General features: G+C 49.1%; 1 protein-coding gene across 1 annotated transcript in view; it reads left to right on the forward strand.

The window, feature by feature from the left end:
* The window catches only part of UTP20 (UTP20 small subunit processome component), a 1,022,377-nt gene that overhangs the window by 87,375 nt on the left and 913,512 nt on the right, over positions 1-21,490 (forward strand). Inside the window, exons 4-7 of the mRNA XM_086919130.1 lie at positions 2,908-3,040; positions 4,325-4,513; positions 7,612-7,693; positions 9,025-9,162. Of these exons, the coding sequence (XP_086775256.1) occupies positions 2,908-3,040; positions 4,325-4,513; positions 7,612-7,693; positions 9,025-9,162 (542 nt within the window). The remainder of the gene's footprint in view (positions 1-2,907; positions 3,041-4,324; positions 4,514-7,611; positions 7,694-9,024; positions 9,163-21,490) is intronic.

Here is a 21,490-nt window from a genome sequence, read left to right on the forward strand (position 1 = left end):
CTCATTATGTCCTTTCATTCGTTTGTTTAAGATTCAGTTTATTTACCATCACATTTCAGCATACTACACGCTCGGAAGCGGAACCTCACTGGCAACTATAACGTTTTCTCACCTGCTGGTAGCGCATGCCTTGCCCATATTGAGTGTTCCTTCTTTGCACCATACTCAGCTCCCTCACATCCATGCAGACCTTAGTGCCAAGGGACTCCAGTAATCCGAGCGATGGGCTGGCGGCCCGAGGGGCGGGAGCAGATGGAAGGCACTGGGGTAAGCCGACAGTGTGGGAAGGAAGGAGCCTCCCTCGGCTGCTGCGTTAAACGAGTGGAGGGAGTGAGGGAGAGGCGACTGTACTGTGATGGATGAACGGATGGTGTCAAGGGGCCTGAAGCAGAGTTTCTAGAACTACGATGAATGAGTGAGGAGTCTGGAGCGTAGTGAGCACATGGGGCAGGTGGGGGTCTAGATCCTGTTGTCTCTAATACTGGGAGGAACGAGACATGTGTAGAAACTCCACTGCTGTGAGAATAGAAATAGCCACTGTGAGGTCGAGCACTAAAGCAGAGGGACCCTGAGAGCCCAATGCTGTCTGTTCATTTGTTTTAGCACAAAACAAGGGCTAAAGTCCTAAACAAGCGCTCGCCAGTCAGCCACGGTTTATTTTTGCATCTCGCTTTCACTTTAAAGTGAAAGCCAGATGCAAACATAAACACGCCGCTGAGCCTGTCTTTATGGTGCCATGTGTTTGAAACACATGGCCCCATAAAGGTAACAAACCTTTTGCAGCAGAAGGAAGTCAGATGAGCCCGTCCAAGTGGGCCATCTGACAAAGAGAAAAGTATACGTCATCAAAACCTCTTTCCCAATGGCTGGCAACTGTTTAGCATAAACGGTGAGGCAGGCCAATGGAAAAGAGGGGCGGGGCTTAAAGCCCGATACTGAAGCTTCCTTAAAACATAAAATCTCGCCAGCGAGACTGCGCATGTGTGCAGCCCACGCAGGAGAGACCTAAACACAGATGGCAGCTGTGCTCGTGAATGCAAGCTGTAGGCCAGCAAAAGCCTCTGGTGGCACTTTTAAAAGCCACTTACTAAATGTTTCGAAGAGACAGCGCATGTGCTGTCTCAGGCGAGACCTAAAAAAACGAATATATGATAAAAAATTCTGCTTGCCTATTTATGCATGCATGTGTTTATATGTAGTGCCACAATAAAACCAGACCTATCGTCTTTGCCAATTTTTCATTAGGAATGCCTCTATATGTTTGGAGCCATGCTTGCCCTTCATGGTCCTTCTGCAAGAATTGAGCAATCCTGATATATATTGAGGAAGATTCAGCATTCTATCACTTATTTTTCACTCTGCTATGCAACATTGTCTATTGGGTATGCATACATTAAAACAGTGGTTTCCAGGCTTTTGTCATCTTTAAAATCTAATTCAAAGTTTTTTTAAGTAAAACTACAAAATAATAATAATTCCAGCTTCTCAGGAGAGGAAACTTCTTTTTTCCCCAGACATGCCATAAGTGTATTAACGGTATGAATAATGCTAAGATTGCACCAAGAGGAGCCTCTTGGTCAATTACTCACTGAGTCTGGAGATGAAAGGAGGCACTGAAGTTGTTTGTGGGACATTTCGTGTAATTGTGGCAATTTTAGATGCTTGTGGAATTGAAGGAAGGCGAGGTGAGATGGTGTTACTGAGAACAATGCCTCGGTAGCCAATGTGTGTTGAAGTCTGCATTTGCTTTTGTGTGTAGACTGTTGAAGACCGAACCTATGCTGGACCTGAGGTACCTTTCCATGGTTTGTCTGTGGAGCAGTTAATGTAAATAGCGTGGATTATATTTGTGCACTATACCAGTTTGCTGGCTACCAGTAAGTGCAACGAGGATGCAGTGAGGGTAAAGGGAATCTAGTGTGTGCAGGGAATCTTAGGCCAAATAATATCCAGGCAACAAACTTGACATGTTCGAAGTTTTTTGATTTGATTACTAGGAAGTGAAGGGGCCTAAGGCACTGCAATTGCTCAGGTTGGAAAGTGCATATGTTCCGATGCATTTGTTAGTCCTTTACATTGAATCCTGCGTTTCTTGTCAATGAGCCTTTTTAAATGACTCATTCATTGCTTCATTAAACCATAACCCATTTGCGCATTCTCCTTTTCCTTTCTTCGATCTTCTGTTCCTACTCTAGGTGGTGTTTCTAAATCCAATAGGGCTTGGTTTTTGACAGGGCATCTTCACGATGGTTTGACCGGGCATCTTCACGTTTATTTGACCTTTGAAGAAACTACCTGTACTGTATGTTGTCAAACGGCATCGTCTCTTACCCTTCATATCAAGTCTTGGAGAAGCATAGCTCGTGCTCCCTGTGAATTCAGAATGTGAAATACCGCTCTGGATTCCTCAGCTAGCTTTTGCAAAAGTAGAAAAGACACCATTCATTGTCTCCAAAGCTCCCCAAATCGCCGCCTCAAATGCTCTTTCTGGGAATTTCTTTTGAGATACAAATTCTCTTCCAGGGTTTACCGAACAAGGCCTGGAGTGGAACAGTTCAACATCGGCATTGCATGGAAAGCCTGACCTCAAATGGTCTGAAAGATGCAGCATTGAAAAACCATCACGTACTACTAGTCCTAGTAGTGAGCTGAGACACCTGCTTGCTTTGTTCAATGTTTGTTTTAAAGTACTATTGTATCTTTTTGGGTAAACATGTTAGTAGCTTGAGTTTTACATGTATGTGCATTCCATTTATTTCTGGAGACGTGGGCAGCTTGTTTCTCCAAAGTTATCAGAGTAATGTTGAAGCTCTTCCACTGAAGAATGGCACTACCTGATGTTGATTCAAAGTAATCTTTTTGACTCGGTTAACTTGAAAATAATCATAGTCTTCTGTATCTGAACAGGGACGTTTTACCGAGAGGTATGCAACAAATGTCAGTCATTCAACCAGCTGGTGCATCATCAGGAAATGATTGTTCAGAGCTTGAAAACTCACCTGCAAGTAAAAAACAGCCTCGCTTATCAGCCACTACTAGAGTAAGTAACAACATATTGTTTCTTTCATACAAGGTACTATTAACATTTCATTATATTGCAACATGTATGTAGCGCTTACTCCCCCTATGTGAGGCGCTGAAGAATGCTACACTGTGTAGGGTGTGTGGTTTAAAGAATGTTGTCTTTCTTTTCATCTTATGTGGACATTTTTCCATGCTGTGCTCCTTCCCACGTCTCGGCACTCCATCTGTGGGGGACTTACTTTTGGTAACAAAAGAGTTTCTTGGCCGCAAATGACCATCAGCAGTCAAGGGGACGAAATGCACTAACCAATAGTGTGCCAAGGGGCCCGAGGCTCGTTTCTGACCTTTATTTTGCCATTTTCTGACCTTTGTTTTGCCCTTTATACTGCATCTTTCTGCTTTTTTCTGAGATTTATTTTGCCTCATTCTGCTGATTTCTCATCTGTATCATGCCTCTTTCAGCTCGCCTCTGATCTTTATTCACCCTATTGTTCTAGTTTTTTACCTTTTTTTTGCATGTTTCTGCTCGTTTCTCACCTTTATCTTGAATCTTTCTTCTAGTGTCTGACCTTTACTCTGCCTCTTTCTGCTCGTTTCTCACCTTTATTCTGCTTCTTTCTGCCTTCTTTTCTCATGCAATGGGACTGCAGGAAGAGCCTCCAGGAGAACCGTTGTCCAAGCCGGCTTCCTGCCTCCTGGCATTCCTCTGACCGATATAGGGCTGCCAAAAGGCAGCACCTTGCCTGTTAGAACAATGTTTTCATCTGTTTCCCTTCACGCATATTTGTGTGCCGGGAAACAGATGAAAACTCTGCTTTCTGCAAGCCAGAGCTGTTTGCCTATCACGAAATATAACACTACATTTATCGCTGTCCCACTCACTCATCTTTTTCTGGGAGCAAAAACAAGGTATTTATGCCTTTTTAAAGTATTAAAAAGTCTATTTGTTTGCCTCTGTATTGGTTTCTCACAAAGGTTATGTAAACAGTATGAAAGAGCAGAAATTTGGTCTGAAAGAGCTCTGTATAAAAATACGGATCGGATTTGGCCTTCAAGGGGGATGAAAGAAAGACATAAAAAATATAAATATATATATATATATATATATATATATATATATATATATATATATATATATATATATTGCAAAAGTATCTTCCTTTTCTGCAGTCTTACGTGCAAAAATTTACTTGATCATCATTCAGTATCTTATTGTGTGCATTTATTTTATCCAAAGTAGAAAATGTAGTTGTTAATGTTATTTTATTTGTGATTTGTTTTATTTATCTTCTTTTCCTAGGCTTGTGGTTCAGTTGGCCCGAGACCTCCAAACAGACTTTTACCCCCATTTTCAAGACTTCTTTTTTACGGCCACCTCTTTACTGGATTCCAAGGATACGGAGTTGCTGGAATGGGTGTTCACTGCTCTTTCCTATCTTTACAAATACCTGTGGAGGCTAATGGTGAAGGATATGCCAAGTATATACAGGTGGAGTAATCTGTGCAGTAAAACGGCAAATTAAATCACTTTTGTATCTTATCTTTTTACAATTAGACTAATTGAATGTGTAAAATGAAATATTCCAGACGTCACTGATTACATTCATTTTGCTTTTGTATACAAGTAACAGACCGAGAGCCCCACTAATTTAATTATACTGATGGAGTGCATACAATTAAAGTGTTTCGAACAGAAATTGATTACATTCAATTCTCTTTTGCAACTAAGTCACAGGTCCAGAGCCTGTTCTGCACTCTATTCGGAATCTGCTGTAATATTGGTGCCTCCCCCAAGTGTTCAACTCTAAACCAGGCAACAAAGGACACTTCTTCTTGGCTTTACATGTTGTTCAAAATCTGGTTCCACTTGTCTCATTCTTAACACAGAGTTATCGTGGTGTTAAAATGTGTGCAACAATTCATGAATTTTGATATTTTGTAGAGTCTTTGCTCTATTTTGAGACAATTCAAATACCATTTGTCTCATTTTATATATATATATATATATTTTTTTTTTAATAACCACATTTTATTGTGTTTAACAACGTGAGGTATCTTCCACTGCAGTACATGCATTATTATGTAAGATTCTGTACACAGTGTTAAAACACTATCATCACTGTGAATAACAGTCTTTATTACATTGGGAGCCCATGGTATGCCTACCACTTATCCCCATACCTTATAATATTTTTGGAGGCACCCTGTGCCCCATATATTGGCTTTTCCTGATGCGCGCACTAGTCATCCCTCCCTTCTCCAAACCACCACCGAAGGGGGCTTGTGTCGCTTCCAGTGGCTGGCAATATCCCTTTTGGCCATGAGGCCCACCAATCCTATGAAGGTCCTTTCGGACTGTAGCCCTCTAACTTCATCCAGAAGAAAAAGTAGCACAATCCTGGGGACCCAAATCTTTATAGTGTGTCCCGCACCTCAGAAATTTCATGGTTCACCCCACTCCAAAAGGTGGTCAAGACTGAGCAAGACCAAGCTATATGAAAGAAGTCAACGCTGGAATATGAGTACAGCACACATGTGGACTGAGCCACAAGGCCCGTCTGCTGTAGCCGTTAGCGGGGACAGATAAGTTGTGTGAAGATAATTAATTTGAATAATCCGCCGTTGTGAGCAGATCACCAGTTCTCTGAGCCAAGCATGCAACCCTCCAGTCATCATCCAGTTTCGCCCACCCACCCCTCCCATTTCCCCAGGAAAGAAAGGACTTTGGGTACATTAATTCAGTGAACGATAAATCACCAATATGGCTTTCTTACATAAGCGCGCCATCAGGAGTTTCACCTTTAGAGGATTGTATTCTTATACCTGGACAGCTATCTGGTGCTAAACTCTTAGTGATTGGCGCTATCGAAAGATGGAGATACCAAAAGACTTGTGTGTGAGATAGGTTATATTGATCTCGCAGTTCTTGAAATGACATCAGGGCCCCCTCTATGTGGCCGTCCCCTGGGTACATAATCCCTATCTGGTCCCACCAGTTGAAGCCGCCAGACCTGTCTGAGCCAGGTGCCCTGCCACGGAGAAATCATGTCTGTGAGGCGGCGATTCCGTCAGGTAAAGCAGAGTTATAAATGAAGGCAATATAGCCTTTGGCTGTATTCTTGTTTATAGTAGTTTTCACTGTTTGCTCACATGAGACACCAATTGTTTGTTTTTGTTGCCTGTAATTCTGTTCTGTTTTCATAAGGAGCAACTTTAGGTTACATCATGAACGGCAGTTGGCTGCAAAATGCAAAATTCTACTTTGGGTGCAGGCAACAATTTGATACAACTTTTATAATGCAGAAGGCCGGATAGACTGCTATAGGTTGTTAATGTGGTTAATGAATGAAAATATAGGAGTTGTTACAACATCAGTTTTCAAACTGCTAAATGTCTAGAGGTTGTAACAAATCAATGGTAGCGTTTAGGACTGTGATTATAAGAACATTAAACTATTTAAATCCTTTCACCTTGCTAATATTCTAGAAAAAAAGGAGTATGCCAGATTCGTTATTCTGCTGTTTTGATTGAATAAATAAAGACAATTCTATGATCCAAAGTGTGTGGAGTAAGATAGTGAGTGACACAAACCAAATAAAATCATATATTAATTAAATTGCATATGATGATAATAATTAACCTTTGAATAACATTTTACTAACCTTAAAATTTAAGTTGTCACCTCACCAATTGAAGTATAAAAAGAATGAAGGCTGCTCCCTTTCCCAGTGTACCTCCATCTGGAACTCTATATCCAACCACCTGAGACTTGAAAATGACTACTTCAAATTCAGAAAATCCCTGAAGATGCATCTTCTTCAATCTAGAGTTCAGATAATCCTGCTGCCCCAGGAGCAACATATTGCAGCTTTTACCCAGTCCTTGAATTGTATTCGCTTAAATATTTGGTGATTTTATTCAAGCCTATTTTGCTCCTACCCCTCAAACATTCTGAGTCCATCAACAAAAGCCCAATTTATATTAAGAAGTAATAATATGCATTCAGAACCATCTACCAAGGACCAAAAAATTGCAAAATAATTTGTAAAGAAACACACTTGCAGCAGAAATTCTCACTGACCTGGTAAATTTCTCCGAAGTCCCCTCCTATCAGCCGTTTATAGGGTTATTTCATGTGTGGTTTTATTCACCCACTGTCATTGTTTGAAAGACGCCCACAAAATAATGCTTTGATGAATACTTCAAGATATGCTCTCTGTATTACATCCAACTTAAAATTTGCAAGTGTCTGAGTCACGTACACATGGGGTAGCAACAAATCTAATGTATTTATGAAACCGTATTTAGTTTCTTTGTTGAGGAATATTTTTGTTTGTATAGTATGTGCACGATAAAGAGCACCTATGAGCTCTGGTTTGTAGCGGCTCCTGACCATGCTGTTCTACTCAATGGTCCTCTTGAGGTCCTATGCTTTTTCTAAGGACTTTCACAAAGATGACACCACTTGAAAAATTGCTTGTTAGGAATTTTGTTTACAGCAACCACAGTAAAAATGATCTAAGCCATGCTTAATCAAGGAGCCTAGTCCAATGTTTCTTATTTTATCAATATATGTTTTCTTCACAGGTTGTACAGTACACTTCTTGCCCACAAAAAAACACACATCAGGAACTTTGCAGCAGAAAGTTTTGCTTTCTTGATGAGAAAAGTGAGTATATTGTAGCATTACATCCAATGGGCATCTCACTGGAGACATCATTAAAAAGAGCTACACTATTTAGTAATGTAGCTCCTATTAATGCTGTAATCCAGTGGAAGCTGTCTTTGGGTTCTGCAAATGTATCTCTGTTTGGTATTTCTGCTGCAGTTATCGCTCAGTAGTTTCAACATTGTGTTTCTTGAGGCCGTGCTGAAACTTTTTTAAATCGCTCCTAAGAGTGTAACTTGAAATGTGTATTCTGATGATGTATTTGTTTCTTGTGGACCTCGGGACATATTAAATATATTTGAAGTTTTCTTAAATATAGTTGATAGATATATCTTGTACACCTGAATACATTGTATCTTTCTATTAGGCTGATCTTGCACATTGACTGTTATTGGTAAATATACATTGTAGTTAATCCTTTAACCACAATCTAAACCATTTTCTTAAGTTTAGCAGATCCATTTGAAAGTTTGTTCAATGGTTAACATTGCAGTAACATTTTAAAGTGAGCTTTCTGACAATTGTGCTGGGCACACAACATTTACATAGCTTGTACACAACTGTACAACATATATTTCAGTAGTTGGGAAATTACATTTTTGTAAATCTTAAGTGAGCTAGAAACACAGATTTTAATCGATCGTACCAAAACAAATCATAATACTTTACTTGGTGATGTGTAAATATTAGTATTTGCTGAAACCCGATTTACACACGTTGTTTGTTCCCCTATATAGTTTTACCAGTAAAACTGCAGGCCAGTGGGAAGGTTTGTTGGCCATTTCAATGGAAAATGACAGCCTGTAAATGACAGTGCGCTACTACATCATGCATTAACAATATATTTATTAAAAGGAGAATTATTAAATATGAACTGTGAAATATTCCTGTCCCCGCCCTGATGTCAGTGCTATTAATAAACTAAGAGGCAGGTCAAGGGTCACACTACCATTTATGTAGGTTAAACTTGTATTATACATGGAGCTACATCTTTGTCTATCAAACAAACAAGAGCTTTTTAAATAGCAGACATGCTGAACTCACATAATTGAAGGCGCTCTTGTTTGTGATAAAGAAAACAGTGACTCAGTGAAATAAAATATTTGCTCAGGATGACACAATTAGAGACCGGTTTATAGGTCAAGTGCATTATAGTAGGTCGATTACACTTTTTATGATTTTTCAAGACCTGTAAGTAAACCAGTGGCCCGGAGAGCGCATTTCCTTGACTGGAATTGCTCTGGCTTGCATTTTACTTTAATTTATTCCTCTATTTCCACCCAAACTGCCATAAATTAAATCAAGAATTCATTTTTATTATTATTTTTTAGGTTCCTGAGCAGAATGCACTTTTTAATTTCATATTTATTGACCTTGAAAAGAACCCAGAGAAGACAGAAGGTGTCGGACAGTTACTGTTTGAAATGTGTAAGGGTGTCCGAAATATGTTCCACTCAACAGCCTCTAAGGTAATGTATACGCACATAAAGATTCAGGTCTTGCTATATTTACATTATAAGTTATTGAACTAAAATCCAATAGATTTTTACTTTTTAAGTGTCTTTAGCTAATTTGCATTTGCGTTGTATTCGTTATTTCTGAAACTTAAATTAAAGTATGACTCTCATACTTGTTTCCTCATTCTATTTTGAAATCAGATGAATACACACAGTATGTTACTGTTCTCCATGAAGTCATTTAGGATTTGGATCTTTGCATTCAGATGCAACTGAAATTATGGCGGTCAGAATAGAAATAAAGTAGATTTTTATGATTTTAGACACCAAGATCTTTAGAATACTTTAACTACTTTCGATGTTATCGATTTTACACAAAAATCCAGTAAAATGCTCAAAAATGGGACATACTAAAAGGATCATTGGGGATGAAGGGCTGCATTTTAAAAGTTTTTTGAGGTATGAGCCTTGAACGTGGTGATGTTCTCCTATGGGAGGAAAACAGCTAAACCGATACTGCCACCCATCTGGCCATGGCCTCTGTCCCACGCATCCGCAGGACCACAGCCAGAGGAAGGTCCTTCTCCTACCTCGCAGCAAAGACCTGGATCACCCTACCTCTCCACCTCAGGTAATCACCGTCACTGCCCAAATTCAGGAAGGACCTCAAGACCTGGCGCTTCGACTGAACCGCAGCGCCCTTGACAGACTGGGGCTCCCCACCCCCTCAAGTGCCTTGAGACCTCTACTGGTGAGTAGTCACACTTTACAAGTCACCTGATTGATTGATTAAGTTCTGGGTTGCCCTTTTGGACTTAAGGTGCTAGGGAGCCGTGGTCCAAAGAACCTTCAGCAGTTTTGGGTTACCTGCCGTAGGGTGTCTGTATTCAGAGGTACTGGTCGGGATGGTATCCTTGAGTGCTACACAGTAGAAGTCAATGGGCACCTGAAACAGAGGTGACCAGGAGGGACTTGGGGACAAGTCTGGGGGAAACCCAAAGGGGGGATCAGTTCGTGAGAACCCCTAGGTCAAAGGGAACGCAGTCAGGAGTTACTGGCCACTGGGGTTTGAGGCTCTCACGGTTGTCAGTCAGTTCTGCAGAAGGAAGAAAAACAAAACAGCAGGGCCACTCAGGTCGTGGATCTTGTATGTCCTGAAGTCCCTTGATGGCAGGAGGTCTTCAAAGGCGGTAGTGTCCGGACTGGCGCAGAACAAGCCTTGGCTGATGCAAGTGCCCAGGTAGTCAGAGTATTGGTGCAGGGGAGCTCCTGGAGGGTCTAGCGTCTCAAAACATCAGAGAGACGGAGCTGACCTCCTATAGCCACGAAGACCTCCTCTTGAAGTGATGCTCTCTCGGTGGGCCCGATGGCCAGCAACACGGTGAACCGGATGGATGCGGTCGATGCTTGCAGAGGGATGGCTCCTTCACCACTAGGCAGCCCTCCAAGTGTTGGGGATGATGCCCAGCCACAGGAAGAGTTGGGTCTTTGCAATTGTCAAGGAACAGGCAGCCAGGAAGGGTTTGGCACTTCAGTTCCCAAGAAGTCGAATCGGAGTACCTGAGAACTAAATGTAGGGGTGTTTAGGGGAGTCTGTGGTAGTAGCCAATGGGCTACCTACCATTAGGGAGACTAAACTCCCTAAAAGTCCACTTCCTGTGGGGAGTGGGCATTACCCTGACCCAGAAGTTCCCATTTCACCACAAAATCAAGATGGTGAAACTCTTCTACGGCAGTTTTTTTCATTTAGCCCACCATAGGGGTGTGACTTGCGTGTGACTGAAATACGCCTCCTGAATATCTAGTTTCCTATCTGCTTTAGTGCCAAACGGGCCTCAAGGCTCGTGGTGGCGTTCCCCAGGTCTGGGGGTAAGCTGGGGTCACATATTAAAGGTGTCAAAAACTTGAAGCCTCTGGCCCTGAGATGTTATTTCACTAGCCATCCTGCTGGTGAAGGTGGGAACACCTGCTGAGCAGGCATTGGTCCGGGTCTCTGAAAGTGCGGTCTCTTCCTTGCAGGGGGTCACACATTCATCTGTGGTGGCTGGCTAGAACATACCAGTCAGCCAACACACTATGTGGCTAGTAGGGTTACTAGTAGGATTACAGGGGGCACCTCTAAGGTGCCCTCCACGTGCATGTCTTCATAAATCTGATACTGACCTCAGTATGGATTTATTAAGACAAGGTGTTTAATACCAAACAGCATTATTTTCAGTGAAGCCATTATTTTTGTTAATGTTTTTATGAAGTTTTTCTTGATTTGAAACACAAATTACAAATATGGATACAGTGCAGTTTAGGGAAGGACCCATAAAAGGGTAGATACAAGACAGATAGCAGATAGTTGTACAGGGTGAACATTTGATATACAGCAGTCATGTTACGGGGGCGGTAAACATACATATTTAGGGTTACAATGTCTGCTGAATCACAGCTGTCCCTTGTTGCCATCCTTACATCCGTCACATTTAAGAGGGTATCAGGCCGGTGTGGATGTGCTATCATTGTCCCGTGATTCCCGCAGGTATTTGTGAAAGGGTTGCCATATGTCCAGGGACCTAGAGTGAAGCAATTATTTAGCTGGGAAGTCATAATGACCAGTGCCCAGTACTTGACGTTAAAATGGCTTCCTGATAATTAGCAATGGAGCTAGGTGTCACAGGGGCATATTCGCTCATGCAAATATGCCCTCACATGTAATATAATTAAGGCTTCTGTTTTTACGTATTTTTACAGATCAATACAGACAGGAAAGAAGGTATTTCCTGTCTGTATTTATTTTTAAAAGTGAAAAAATACTGAAAAAGGTGCTTCCTTTGAAAGACTCTCCATGCTCTCTTTCATGAATTCCAGGCAACAGCTGAGCAGATAGACAGCATGAAGAGTTAAAAAACAGGATGAGATTTCCTTTAATACGGGCATATGTTAACATACATCAATGTAGTTGTTATAAGTGGCTTCTTAATTTGCTTACCTGTGAATGGCATCTGTGTATGAGTGCATGTGCAATAGTTAAATAAACATTGAAATCTACCATTTTAAGTCTGCATTTATTCTCTCAATACACAAAATAAATATGAATAAATACTAATAAGATGGCCAAAAATGTGGATAAATACAGACGGAAATGTTAAAAAAAAAAATGAATACTACAAAACGGGGAGCCCTAAATATAATTCACCCTGTCTTAGGACTCTAAAGGCCTGGTGTAGGGATGACATACTTGCTGTGTGTGTGGGCATTGCACAAGGTGTGTGCAATGTTGTGTTTTCAGAATGGTTTGCACCATTTCACACATCCTGCAATTCATTCTGCATGCAGTTTGTGTGTGGTTCCCTTAGGGTGGCATAATGTATGCTGCGGCCCTTAGGGACCCTCTTTAGTACCCATGCCCTGGATATGAGTACCATTTACCAGGGACTTACAGAGGTGCTAAAGTCCTTGCCAATTGGGTTACAATCAACATTTGTCTAGTTTTAGGGAAGGGGCACTGGTGCCTGGTTGGCATTGGAAATATTTTCTAAATTATTGAAAATAGTTAAACCTATACATACTTTTAATTTAATGCTAAATAATCTAAAAATATTACATCTATAATTTAGTTCGAAAATATTATTTTCAAAATAAATATTGTAACATAAATTAATAAAATATAATTACATTGCTTTGAATCAATTCTGTACATTGTTTTTAATAATTATTAATGGATAATAAAAAATGTTTCTTACTCTTTAGAATTTATTTTTTGTTTAAACTTCAGCTAAATAATTTGAATTGAAATAAATATTTAAATTAAAGATTTAATTTAAAATTAGGTTATTAATGTTGTAGCATTTTTTTTTCTTTTGTTTTACATTTAAAATGTATACAAATATTTTCACTCGCTCTTTCGAAGTTTAACCCCTTCGATGCGGCCGCTTTTTTTCCCGTGTGCGGCCGGGTGTGTGTGGGGCTCTGTGTTTGTGGGGCTCTGTGTGTGTGGGGCTCTGTGTGTGTGGGGCTCTGTGTGTGTGGGGCTCTGTGTGTGTGGGGCTCTGTGTGTGTGGGGCTGTGTGTGTGTGGGGCTCTGTGTGTGTGGGGCTCTGTGTGTGTGGGGCTCTGTGTGTGTGGGGCTCTGTGTGTGTGGGTCTCTGTGTGTGTGGGGCTCTGTGTGTGTGGGAGGGGCTCTGTGTGTGGGGGGCTCTGTGTGTGGGGGGCTCTGTGTGTGTGGGGGGCTCTGTGTGTGGGGGGCTCTGTGTGTGTGGGGGGCTCTGTGTGTGTGGGGGGCTCTGTGTGTGGGGGGCTCTGTGTGTGGGGGGCTCTGTGTGTGGGGGGCTCTGTGTGTGGGGGGCTCTGTGTGTGGGTGGCTCTGTGTGTGTGGGTGGCTCTGTGTGTGTGGGTGGCTCTGTGCGTGTGGGAGGCTCTGTGTGCGCGTGTGGGGCTCTGTGTGTGTGGGGCTCTGTGTGTGTGGAGCTCTGTGTGTGTGGGGCTCTGTGTGTGTGGGGCTGTGTGTGTGTGGGGCTCTGCGTGTGTGTTTGTGTGGGGCTCTGCGTGTGTGTTTGTGTGGGGCTCTGCGTGTGTGTTTGTGTGGGGCTCTGCGTGTGTGTTTGTGTGGGGCTCTGCGTGTGTGTGTGGGGCTCTGTGTGTGTGTGTGGGGCTCTGTGTGTGTGTGTGTGTGGCTCTGTGTGTGTTTGTGGGGCTCTGTGTTTGTGGGGCTCTGTGTGTGTGTGGGGCTCTGTGTGTGTGTGGGGCTCTGTGTGTGTGTGGGGCTCTGTGTGTGTGTGTGGGGCTCTGTGTGTGTGTGGGGCTCTGTGTGTGTGTGGGGCTCTGTGTGTGTGTGTGAGGGGCTCTGTGTGTGTGTGTGGGGCTCTGTGTGTGTGGGGCTCTGTGTGTGTGGGGCTCTGTGTGTGTGGGGCTCTGTGTGTGTGGGGCTCTGTGTGTGTGCGGGGCTCTGTGTGTGTGCGGGGCTCTGTGTGTGTGGGGGGCTCTGTGTGTGGGGGGCTCTGTGTGTGGGGGGCTCTGTGTGTGTGGGTGGCTCTGTGTGTGTGGGTGGCTCTGTGTGCGCGTGTGGGAGGCTCTGTGTGCGCGTGTGGGAGGCTCTGTGTGCGCGTGTGGGAGGCTCTGTGTGCGCGTGTGGGAGGCTCTGTGTGCGCGTGTGAGAGGCTCTGTGTGCGCGTGTGGGGCTCTGTGTGTGTGGGGCTCTGTGTGTGTGGGGCTCTGTGTGTGTGGGGCTCTGTGTGTGGGGCTGTGTGTGTGTGGGGCTCTGTGTGTGGGTGTGGGGCTCTGTGTGTGTGTTGGGCTCTGTGTGTGCGGGACTCTGTGTGGGCGGGGCTCTGTGTGTGTGTGTGAGGGGCTCTGTGTGTGTGTGTGGGGCTCTGTGTGTGTGTGTGTGGGGGGCTCTGTGTGTGTGTGGGGGGCTCTGTGTGTGTGGGGCTCTGTGTGTGTGTGTGGGGCTCTGTGTGTATGTGTGTGGGGCTCTGTGTGTGTGTGTGTGGGGCTCTGTGTGTGTGTGTGGGGCTCTGTGTGTGTGTGTGGGGCTCTGTGTTTGTGGGGCTCTGTGTTTGTGGGGCTCTGTGTTTGTGGGGCTCTGTGTTTGTGGGGCTCTGTGTTTGTGGGGCTGTGTGTTTGTGGGGCTCTGTGTGTGTGTGGGGCTCTGTGTGTGTGTGGGGCTCTGTGTGTGTGTGGGGCTCTGTGTGTGTGTGGGGCTCTGTGTGTGTGGGGGGCTCTGTGTGTGTGTGGGGCTCTGTGTGTGTGTGGGGCTCTGTGTGTGTGTGGGGCTCTGTGTGTGTGTGGGGCTCTGTGTGTGTGTGTGAGGGGCTCTGTGTGTGTGGGGCTCTGTGTGTGGGGCTCTGTGTGTGTGGGGCTCTGTGTGTGTGGGGCTCTGTGTGTGTGGGGCTCTGTGTGTGTGGGGCTCTGTGTGTGTGGGGCTCTGTGTGTGTGGGGCTCTGTGTGTGTGGGGCTCTGTGTGTGTGGGGCTCTGTGTGTGTGGGGCTCTGTGTGTGTGGGGCTCTGTGTGTGCGGGGCTCTGTGTGTGTGGGGGGCTCTGTGTGTGGGGGGCTCTGTGTGTGGGGGGCTCTGTGTGTGTGGGGGGCTCTGTGTGTGTGGGGGGCTCTGTGTGTGTGGGTGGCTCTGTGCGTGTGGGAGGCTCTGTGTGCGCATGTGGGGCTCTGTGTGTGTGGGGCTCTGTGTGTGTGGGGCTCTGTGTGTGTGGGGCTCTGTGTGTGTGGGGCTCTGTGTGTGTGGGGCTCTGTGTGTGTGGGGCTCTGTGTGTGTGTGGGGGGCTCTGTGTGTGTGTGTGGGGCTCTGTGTGTGTGTGTGAGGGGCTCTCTGTGTGTGTGTGTGTGGGGCTCTGTGTGTGTGGGGCTCTGTGTGTGTGGGGCTCTGTGTGTGTGGGGCTCTGTGTGTGTGGGGCTCTGTGTGTGTGGGGCTCTGTGTGTGGGGGGGCTCTGTGTGTGGGGGGCTCTGTGTGTGTGGGGGGCTCTGTGTGTGTGGGTGGCTCTGTGTGTGTGGGTGGCTCTGTGCGTGTGGGAGGCTCTGTGTGCGCGTGTGGGGCTCTGTGTGCGTGTGTGGGGCTCTGTGTGTGTGGGGCTCTGTGTGTGTGGGGCTCTGTGTGTGTGGGGCTGTGTGTGTGTGGGGCTCTGCGTGTGTGTTTGTGTGGGGCTCTGCGTGTGTGTTTGTGTGGGGCTCTGCGTGTGTGTTTGTGTGGGGCTCTGCGTGTGTGTTTGTGTGGGGCTCTGCGTGTGTGTTTGTGTGGGGCTCTGCGTGTGTGTGGAGCTCTGTGTGTGTGTGTGTGTGTGTGTGTGGGGGGCTCTGTGTGTGGGGCTCTGCCTGTGTGTGGGGGGCTTTGTGTGTATGTGTGTGTGTGGGGCTCTGCGTGTGTGTGTGGGGCTCTGCGTGTGTGAGGGTGGCTCTGTGTGTGGGGCTCTGTGTGTGTGGCTCTGTCTGTGTGTGGGGCTCTGTCTGTGTGTGGGGCTCTGTGCGTGTGGGGGGCTCTGTGTGTGTGTGTGTGTGTGTGTGTGTGTGTGGGGCTCTGTGTGTGTGTGGGGCTTTGTGTGTGTGTGTGGGGCTTTGTGTGTGTGTGTGGGGCTCTGTGTGTGTGTGTGTGTGGGGCTCTGTGTGTGTGTGTGTGGGGGGGGCTCTGTGTGTGTGTGGGGGGTCTGTGTGTGTGTGTGGGGGGCTCTGTGTGTGGGGGGCTCTGTGTGTGGGGGGCTCTGTGTGTGTGTGGGGGGCTCTGTGTGTGGGGGGCTCTGTGTGTGGGGGGCTCTGTGTGTGGGGGGCTCTGTGTGTGTGGGGCTCTGTGTGTGTGGGGCTCTGCGTGTGTGTGGGGCTCTGCGTGTGTGTGGGGCTCTGCGTGTGTGTGGGGCTCTGCGTGTGTGTGGGGCTCTGTGTGTGTGTGGGGCGTGAGGCTCTGGGTCTGTGTAGGGGGCTCTGTGTGTGTGGGGCTCTGTGTGTGTGGGGCTCTGTGTGTGTGGGGCTCTGTGTGTGTGGGGCTCTGTGTGTGTGGGGCTCTGTGTGTGTGGAGCTCTGCGTGTGTGGAGCTCTGCGTGTGTGGAGCTCTGCGTGTGTGGAGCTCTGCGTGTGTGGAGCTCTGCGTGTGTGGAGCTCTGCGTGTGTGGAGCTCTGCGTGTGTGTGTGGGGCTGTGTGTGTGTGTGTGGGGCTGTGTGTGTGTGTGTGGGGCTGTGTGTGTGTGTGTGTGGGGCTCTGTGTGTGTGTGTGGGGGGCTCTGTGTGTGTGGGGCGTGAGGCTCTGTGTCTGTGTAGGGGGCTCTGTGTGTGTGTGGGGCTCTGTGTGTGTGGGGCTCTGCATGTGTGTGTGTGGGGCTCTGCGTGTGTGTGTGGGGCTCTGCGTGTGTGTGTGGGGCTCTGCGTGTGTGTGTAGGGCTCTGTGTGTGTGTGGGGCTCTGTGTGTGTGTGTGTGTGGGGCTCTGTGTGTGTGTGTGTGTGGGGCTCTGTGTGTGTGTGTGGGGCTCTGTGTGTGTGTGTGGGGCTCTGTGTGTGTGGGGCTCTGTGTGTGTGGGGCTCTGTGTGTGTGGGGCTCTGTGTGTGTGTGTGTGTGGGGCTCTGTGTGTGTGTGTGTGTGTGGGGCTCTGTGTGTGTGTGTGTGGGGCTCTGTGTGTGTGTGTGTGTGGCTCTGTGTGTGTGTGTGGGGCTCTGTGTGTGTGTGTGTGTGGGGCTCTGTGTGTGTGTGTGGGGCTCTGTGTGTGTGTGTGGGGCTCTGTGTGTGTGTGTGGGGCTCTGTGTGTGTGTGTGGGGCTCTGTGTGTGTGTGGGGGGCTCTGTGTGTGTGTGTGGGGCTCTGTGTGTGGGGCTCTGTGTGTGTGGGGCTCTGTGTGTGTGGGGCTCTGTGTGTGTGTGTGGCGGGCTCTGTGTGTGTGTGGGGGGCTCTGTGTGTGTGGGTGGCTCTGTGCGTGTGGCTCTGTGTGTGTGTGGCTCTGTGTGTGCGCGTGTGGGGGCTCTGTGTCTGTGCATGTGGGGGGCTGTGTGTGGGGCTCTGTGTGTGTGTGTGGGGCTGTGTGTGTGTGGGGCTGTGTGTGTGTGGGGCTCTGTGTGTGGGGGGCTCTGTGTGTGTGTGGGGGGCTCTGTGTGTGTGTGGGGGGCTCTGTGTGTGTGTGGGGGGCTCTGTGTGTGTGTGTGGGGCTCTGTGTGTGTGTGGGGGGCTCTGTGTGTGTGTGGGGGGCTCTGTGTGTGTGTGTGTGGGGGGCTCTGTGTGTGTGTGTGGGGGGCTCTGTGTGTGTGTGTGGGTGGCTCTGTGTGTGTGTGTGGGTGGCTCTGTGCGTGTGTGTGGGGGGTCTGTATGTGGGGCTCTGCGTGTGTGTGTGGGGCTCTGCGTGTGTGTGTGGGGCTCTGCGTGTGTGTGTGGGGCTCTGCGTGTGTGTGTGGGGCTCTGCGTGTGTGTGGGGCTCTGCGTGTGTGTGTGTGGGGCTCTGTGTGTGTGTGGGGCGTGAGGCTCTGTCTGTGTAGGGGGCTCTGTGTGTGTGGGGCTCTGTGTGTGTGGGGCTCTGTGTGTGTGTGGGGCTCTGTGTGTGTGGGGCTCTGTGTGTGTGGGGCTCTGTGTGTGTGGGGCTCTGTGTGTGTGGAGCTCTGTGTGTGTGGAGCTCTGCGTGGGTGGAGCTCTGCGTGTGTGTGTGGGGCTGTGTGTGTGTGTGGGGCTCTGTGTGTGTGTGTGGGGCTCTGTGTGTGTGGGGCGTGAGGCTCTGTGTCTGTGTAGGGGGCTCTGTGTGTGTGTGTGTGTGGGGCTCTGCATGTGTGTGTGTGGGGCTCTGCGTGTTTGTGTGGGGCTCTGCGTGTGTGTGGGGCTCTGCGTGTGTGTGGGGCTCTGCGTGTGTGTGGGGCTCTGCGTGTGTGTGGGGCTCTGCGTGTGTGTGGGGCTCTGCGTGTGTGTGGGGCTCTGCGTGTGTGGGGCTGTGTGTGTGTGGGGCTGTGTGTGTGTGGGGCTCTGTGTGTGTGGGGCTCTGTGTGTGTGTGGGGGGGGCTCTGTGTGTGTGTGGGGGGCTCTGTGTGTGTGTGTGTGGGGCTCTGTGTGTGTGTGTGGGGCTCTGTGTGTGTGGGGGGGGGCTCTGTGTGTGTGTGTGTGGGGGGCTCTGTGTGTGTGTGTGTGGGGGGCTCTGTGTGTGTGTGTGGGTGGCTCTGTGCGTGTGTGTGGGGCTCTGCGTGTGTGTGGGGCTCTGCGTGTGTGTGGGGCTCTGCGTGTGTGTGGGGCTCTGCGTGTGTGTGTGTGGGGCTGTGTGTGTGTGTGGGGCTCTGTGTGTGTGTGGGGCGTGAGGCTCTGTGTCTGTGTAGGGGGCTCTGTGTGTGTGGGGCTCTGTGTGTGTGGGGCTCTGTGTGTGTGGGGCTCTGTGTGTGTGGGGCTCTGTGTGTGTGGGGCTCTGTGTGTGTGGGGCTCTGTGTGTGTGGAGCTCTGTGTGTGTGGAGCTCTGTGTGTGTGGAGCTCTGCGTGTGTGTGTGGGGCTGTGTGTGTGTGTGTGGGGCTCTGTGTGTGTGTGTGGGGCTCTGTGTGTGTGGGGCGTGAGGCTCTGTGTCTGTGTAGGGGGCTCTGTGTGTGTGTGTGTGTGGGGCTCTGTGTGTGTGGGGCTCTGCATGTGTGTGTGTGGGGCTCTGCGTGTGTGTGTGGGGCTCTGCGTGTGTGTGTGGGGCTCTGCGTGTGTGTGTGGGGCTCTGTGTGTGTGTGGGGCTCTGTGTGTGTGTGGGGCTCTGTGTGTGTGTGGGGCTCTGTGTGTGTGTGGGGCTCTGTGTGTGTGTGGGGCTCTGTGTGTGTGTGGGGCTCTGTGTGTGTGTGGGGCTCTGTGTGTGTGGGGCACTGTGTGTGTGTGTGTGAGGGGCTCTGTGTGTGTGTGGGGCTCTGTGTGTGTGGGGCTCTGTGTGTGCGGGGCTCTGTGTGTGCGGGGCTCTGTGTGTGCGGGGCTCTGTGTGTGTGCGGGGCTCTGTGTGTGTGGGGGGCTCTGTGTGTGGGAGGCTCTGTGTGTGGGGGGCTCTGTGTGTGGGGGGCTCTGTGTGTGGGGGGCTCTGTGTGTGGGGGGCTCTCTGTGTGGGGGGCTCTGTGTGTGGGGGGCTCTGTGTGTGGGGGGCTCTGTGTGTGGGGGGCTCTGTGTGTGTGGGTGGCTCTGTGTGTGTGGGTGGCTCTGTGCGTGTGGGAGGCTCTGTGTGTGTGGGGCTCTGTGTGTGTGGGGCTCTGTGTGTGTGGGGCTCTGTGTGTGTGGGGCTCTGTGTGTGTGGGGCTCTGTGTGTGTGGGGCTCTGTGTGTGTGGGGCTCTGTGTGTGTGGGGCTCTGTGTGTGTGGGGCTCTGTGTGTGTGGGGCTCTGTGTGTGTGGGGCTGTGTGTGTGGGGCTGTGTGTGTGGGTGTGGGGCTCTGTGTGTGGGTGTGGGGCTCTGTGTGTGTGTTGGGCTCTGTGTGTGCGGGACTCTGTGTGTGCGGGACTCTGTGTGGGCGGGGCTCTGTGTGTGTGAGGGGCTCTGTGTGTGTGTGTGGGGCTCTGTGTGTGTGTGTGTGGGGGGCTCTGTGTGTGTGTGGGGGGCTCTGTGTGTGTGTGGGGGGCTCTGTGTGTGGGGGGCTCTGTGTGTGTGGGGCTCTGTGTGTGTGTGTGTGTGTGGGGCTCTGTGTGTGTGTGGGGCTCTGTGTGTGTGTGTGTGGGGCTCTGTGTGTGTGTGTGGGGCTCTGTGTTTGTGGGGCTCTGTGTGTGTGGGGCTCTGTGTGTGTGTGGGGCTCTGTGTGTGTGTGGGGCTCTGTGTGTGTGGGGCTCTGTGTGTGTGTGGGGCTCTGTGTGTGTGTGGGGCTCTGTGTGTGTGTGGGGCACTGTGTGTGTGTGTGAGGGGCTCTGTGTGTGTGTGTGTGTGTGTGGGGCTCTGTGTGTGTGGGGCTCTGTGTGTGTGGGGCTCTGTGTGTGTGGGGCTCTGTGTGTGTGGGGCTCTGTGTGTGCGGGGCTCTGTGTGTGTGGGGGGCTCTGTGTGTGGGGGGCTCTGTGTGTGGGGGGCTCTGTGTGTGGGGGGCTCTGTGTGTGTGGGTGGCTCTGTGTGTGTGGGTGGCTCTGTGCGTGTGGGTGGCTCTGTGCGTGTGGGAGGCTCTGTGTGTGTGTGTGGGGCTCTGTGTGTGTGTGTGGGGCTCTGTGTGTGTGGGGCTCTGTGTGTGTGGGGCTCTGCGTGTGTGGGGCTCTGCGTGTGTGTTTGTGTGGGGCTCTGCGTGTGTGTTTGTGTGGGGCTCTGCGTGTGTGTTTGTGTGTGTGTGTGTGTGGCTCTGCGTGTGTGTGTGGGGCTCTGCGTGTGTGTGGGGCTCTGTGTGTGTGTGGAGCTCTGTGTGTGGGCTCTGCCTGTGTGTGGAGCTCTGTGTGTGTGTGTGTGTGTGTGTGTGTGTGTGTGGGGCTCTGCGTGTGTGTGTGGGGCTCTGCGTGTGTGTGGGGCTCTGTGTGTGGGGCTCTGCCTGTGTGTGGGGGGCTTTGTGTGTATGTGTGTGTGTGGGGCTCTGTGTGTGTGTGTGTGGGGCTCTGTGTGTGTGTGGAGCTCTGTGTGTGTGTGTGGGGCTCTGCGTGTGTGTGTGGGGCTCTGCGTGTGTGTGTGGGGCTCTGCGTGTTTGTGTGGGGCTCTGCGTGTGTGAGGGTGGCTCTGTGTGTGGGGCTCTGTGTGTGTGGCTCTGTCTGTGTGTGGGGCTCTGTGTGTGTGCGTGTGGGGGGCTCTGTGTGTGTGCGTGTGGGGGGCTATGTGTGTGTGCGTGTGGGGGGCTATGTGTGTGTGTGTGTGTGGGGCTCTGTGTGTGTGTGGGGCTCTGTGTGTGTGTGGGGCTTTGTGTGTGTGTGTGGGGCTTTGTGTGTGTGTGTGGGGCTCTGTGTGTGTGTGTGTGTGTGTGTGGGGCTCTGTGTGTGTGTGAGTG

The sequence above is a fragment of the Lissotriton vulgaris genome, chromosome 1_1 (assembly GCF_964263255.1).
Source record: "Lissotriton vulgaris chromosome 1_1, aLisVul1.2, whole genome shotgun sequence".
Lineage (NCBI taxonomy): Eukaryota > Metazoa > Chordata > Amphibia > Caudata > Salamandridae > Lissotriton > Lissotriton vulgaris.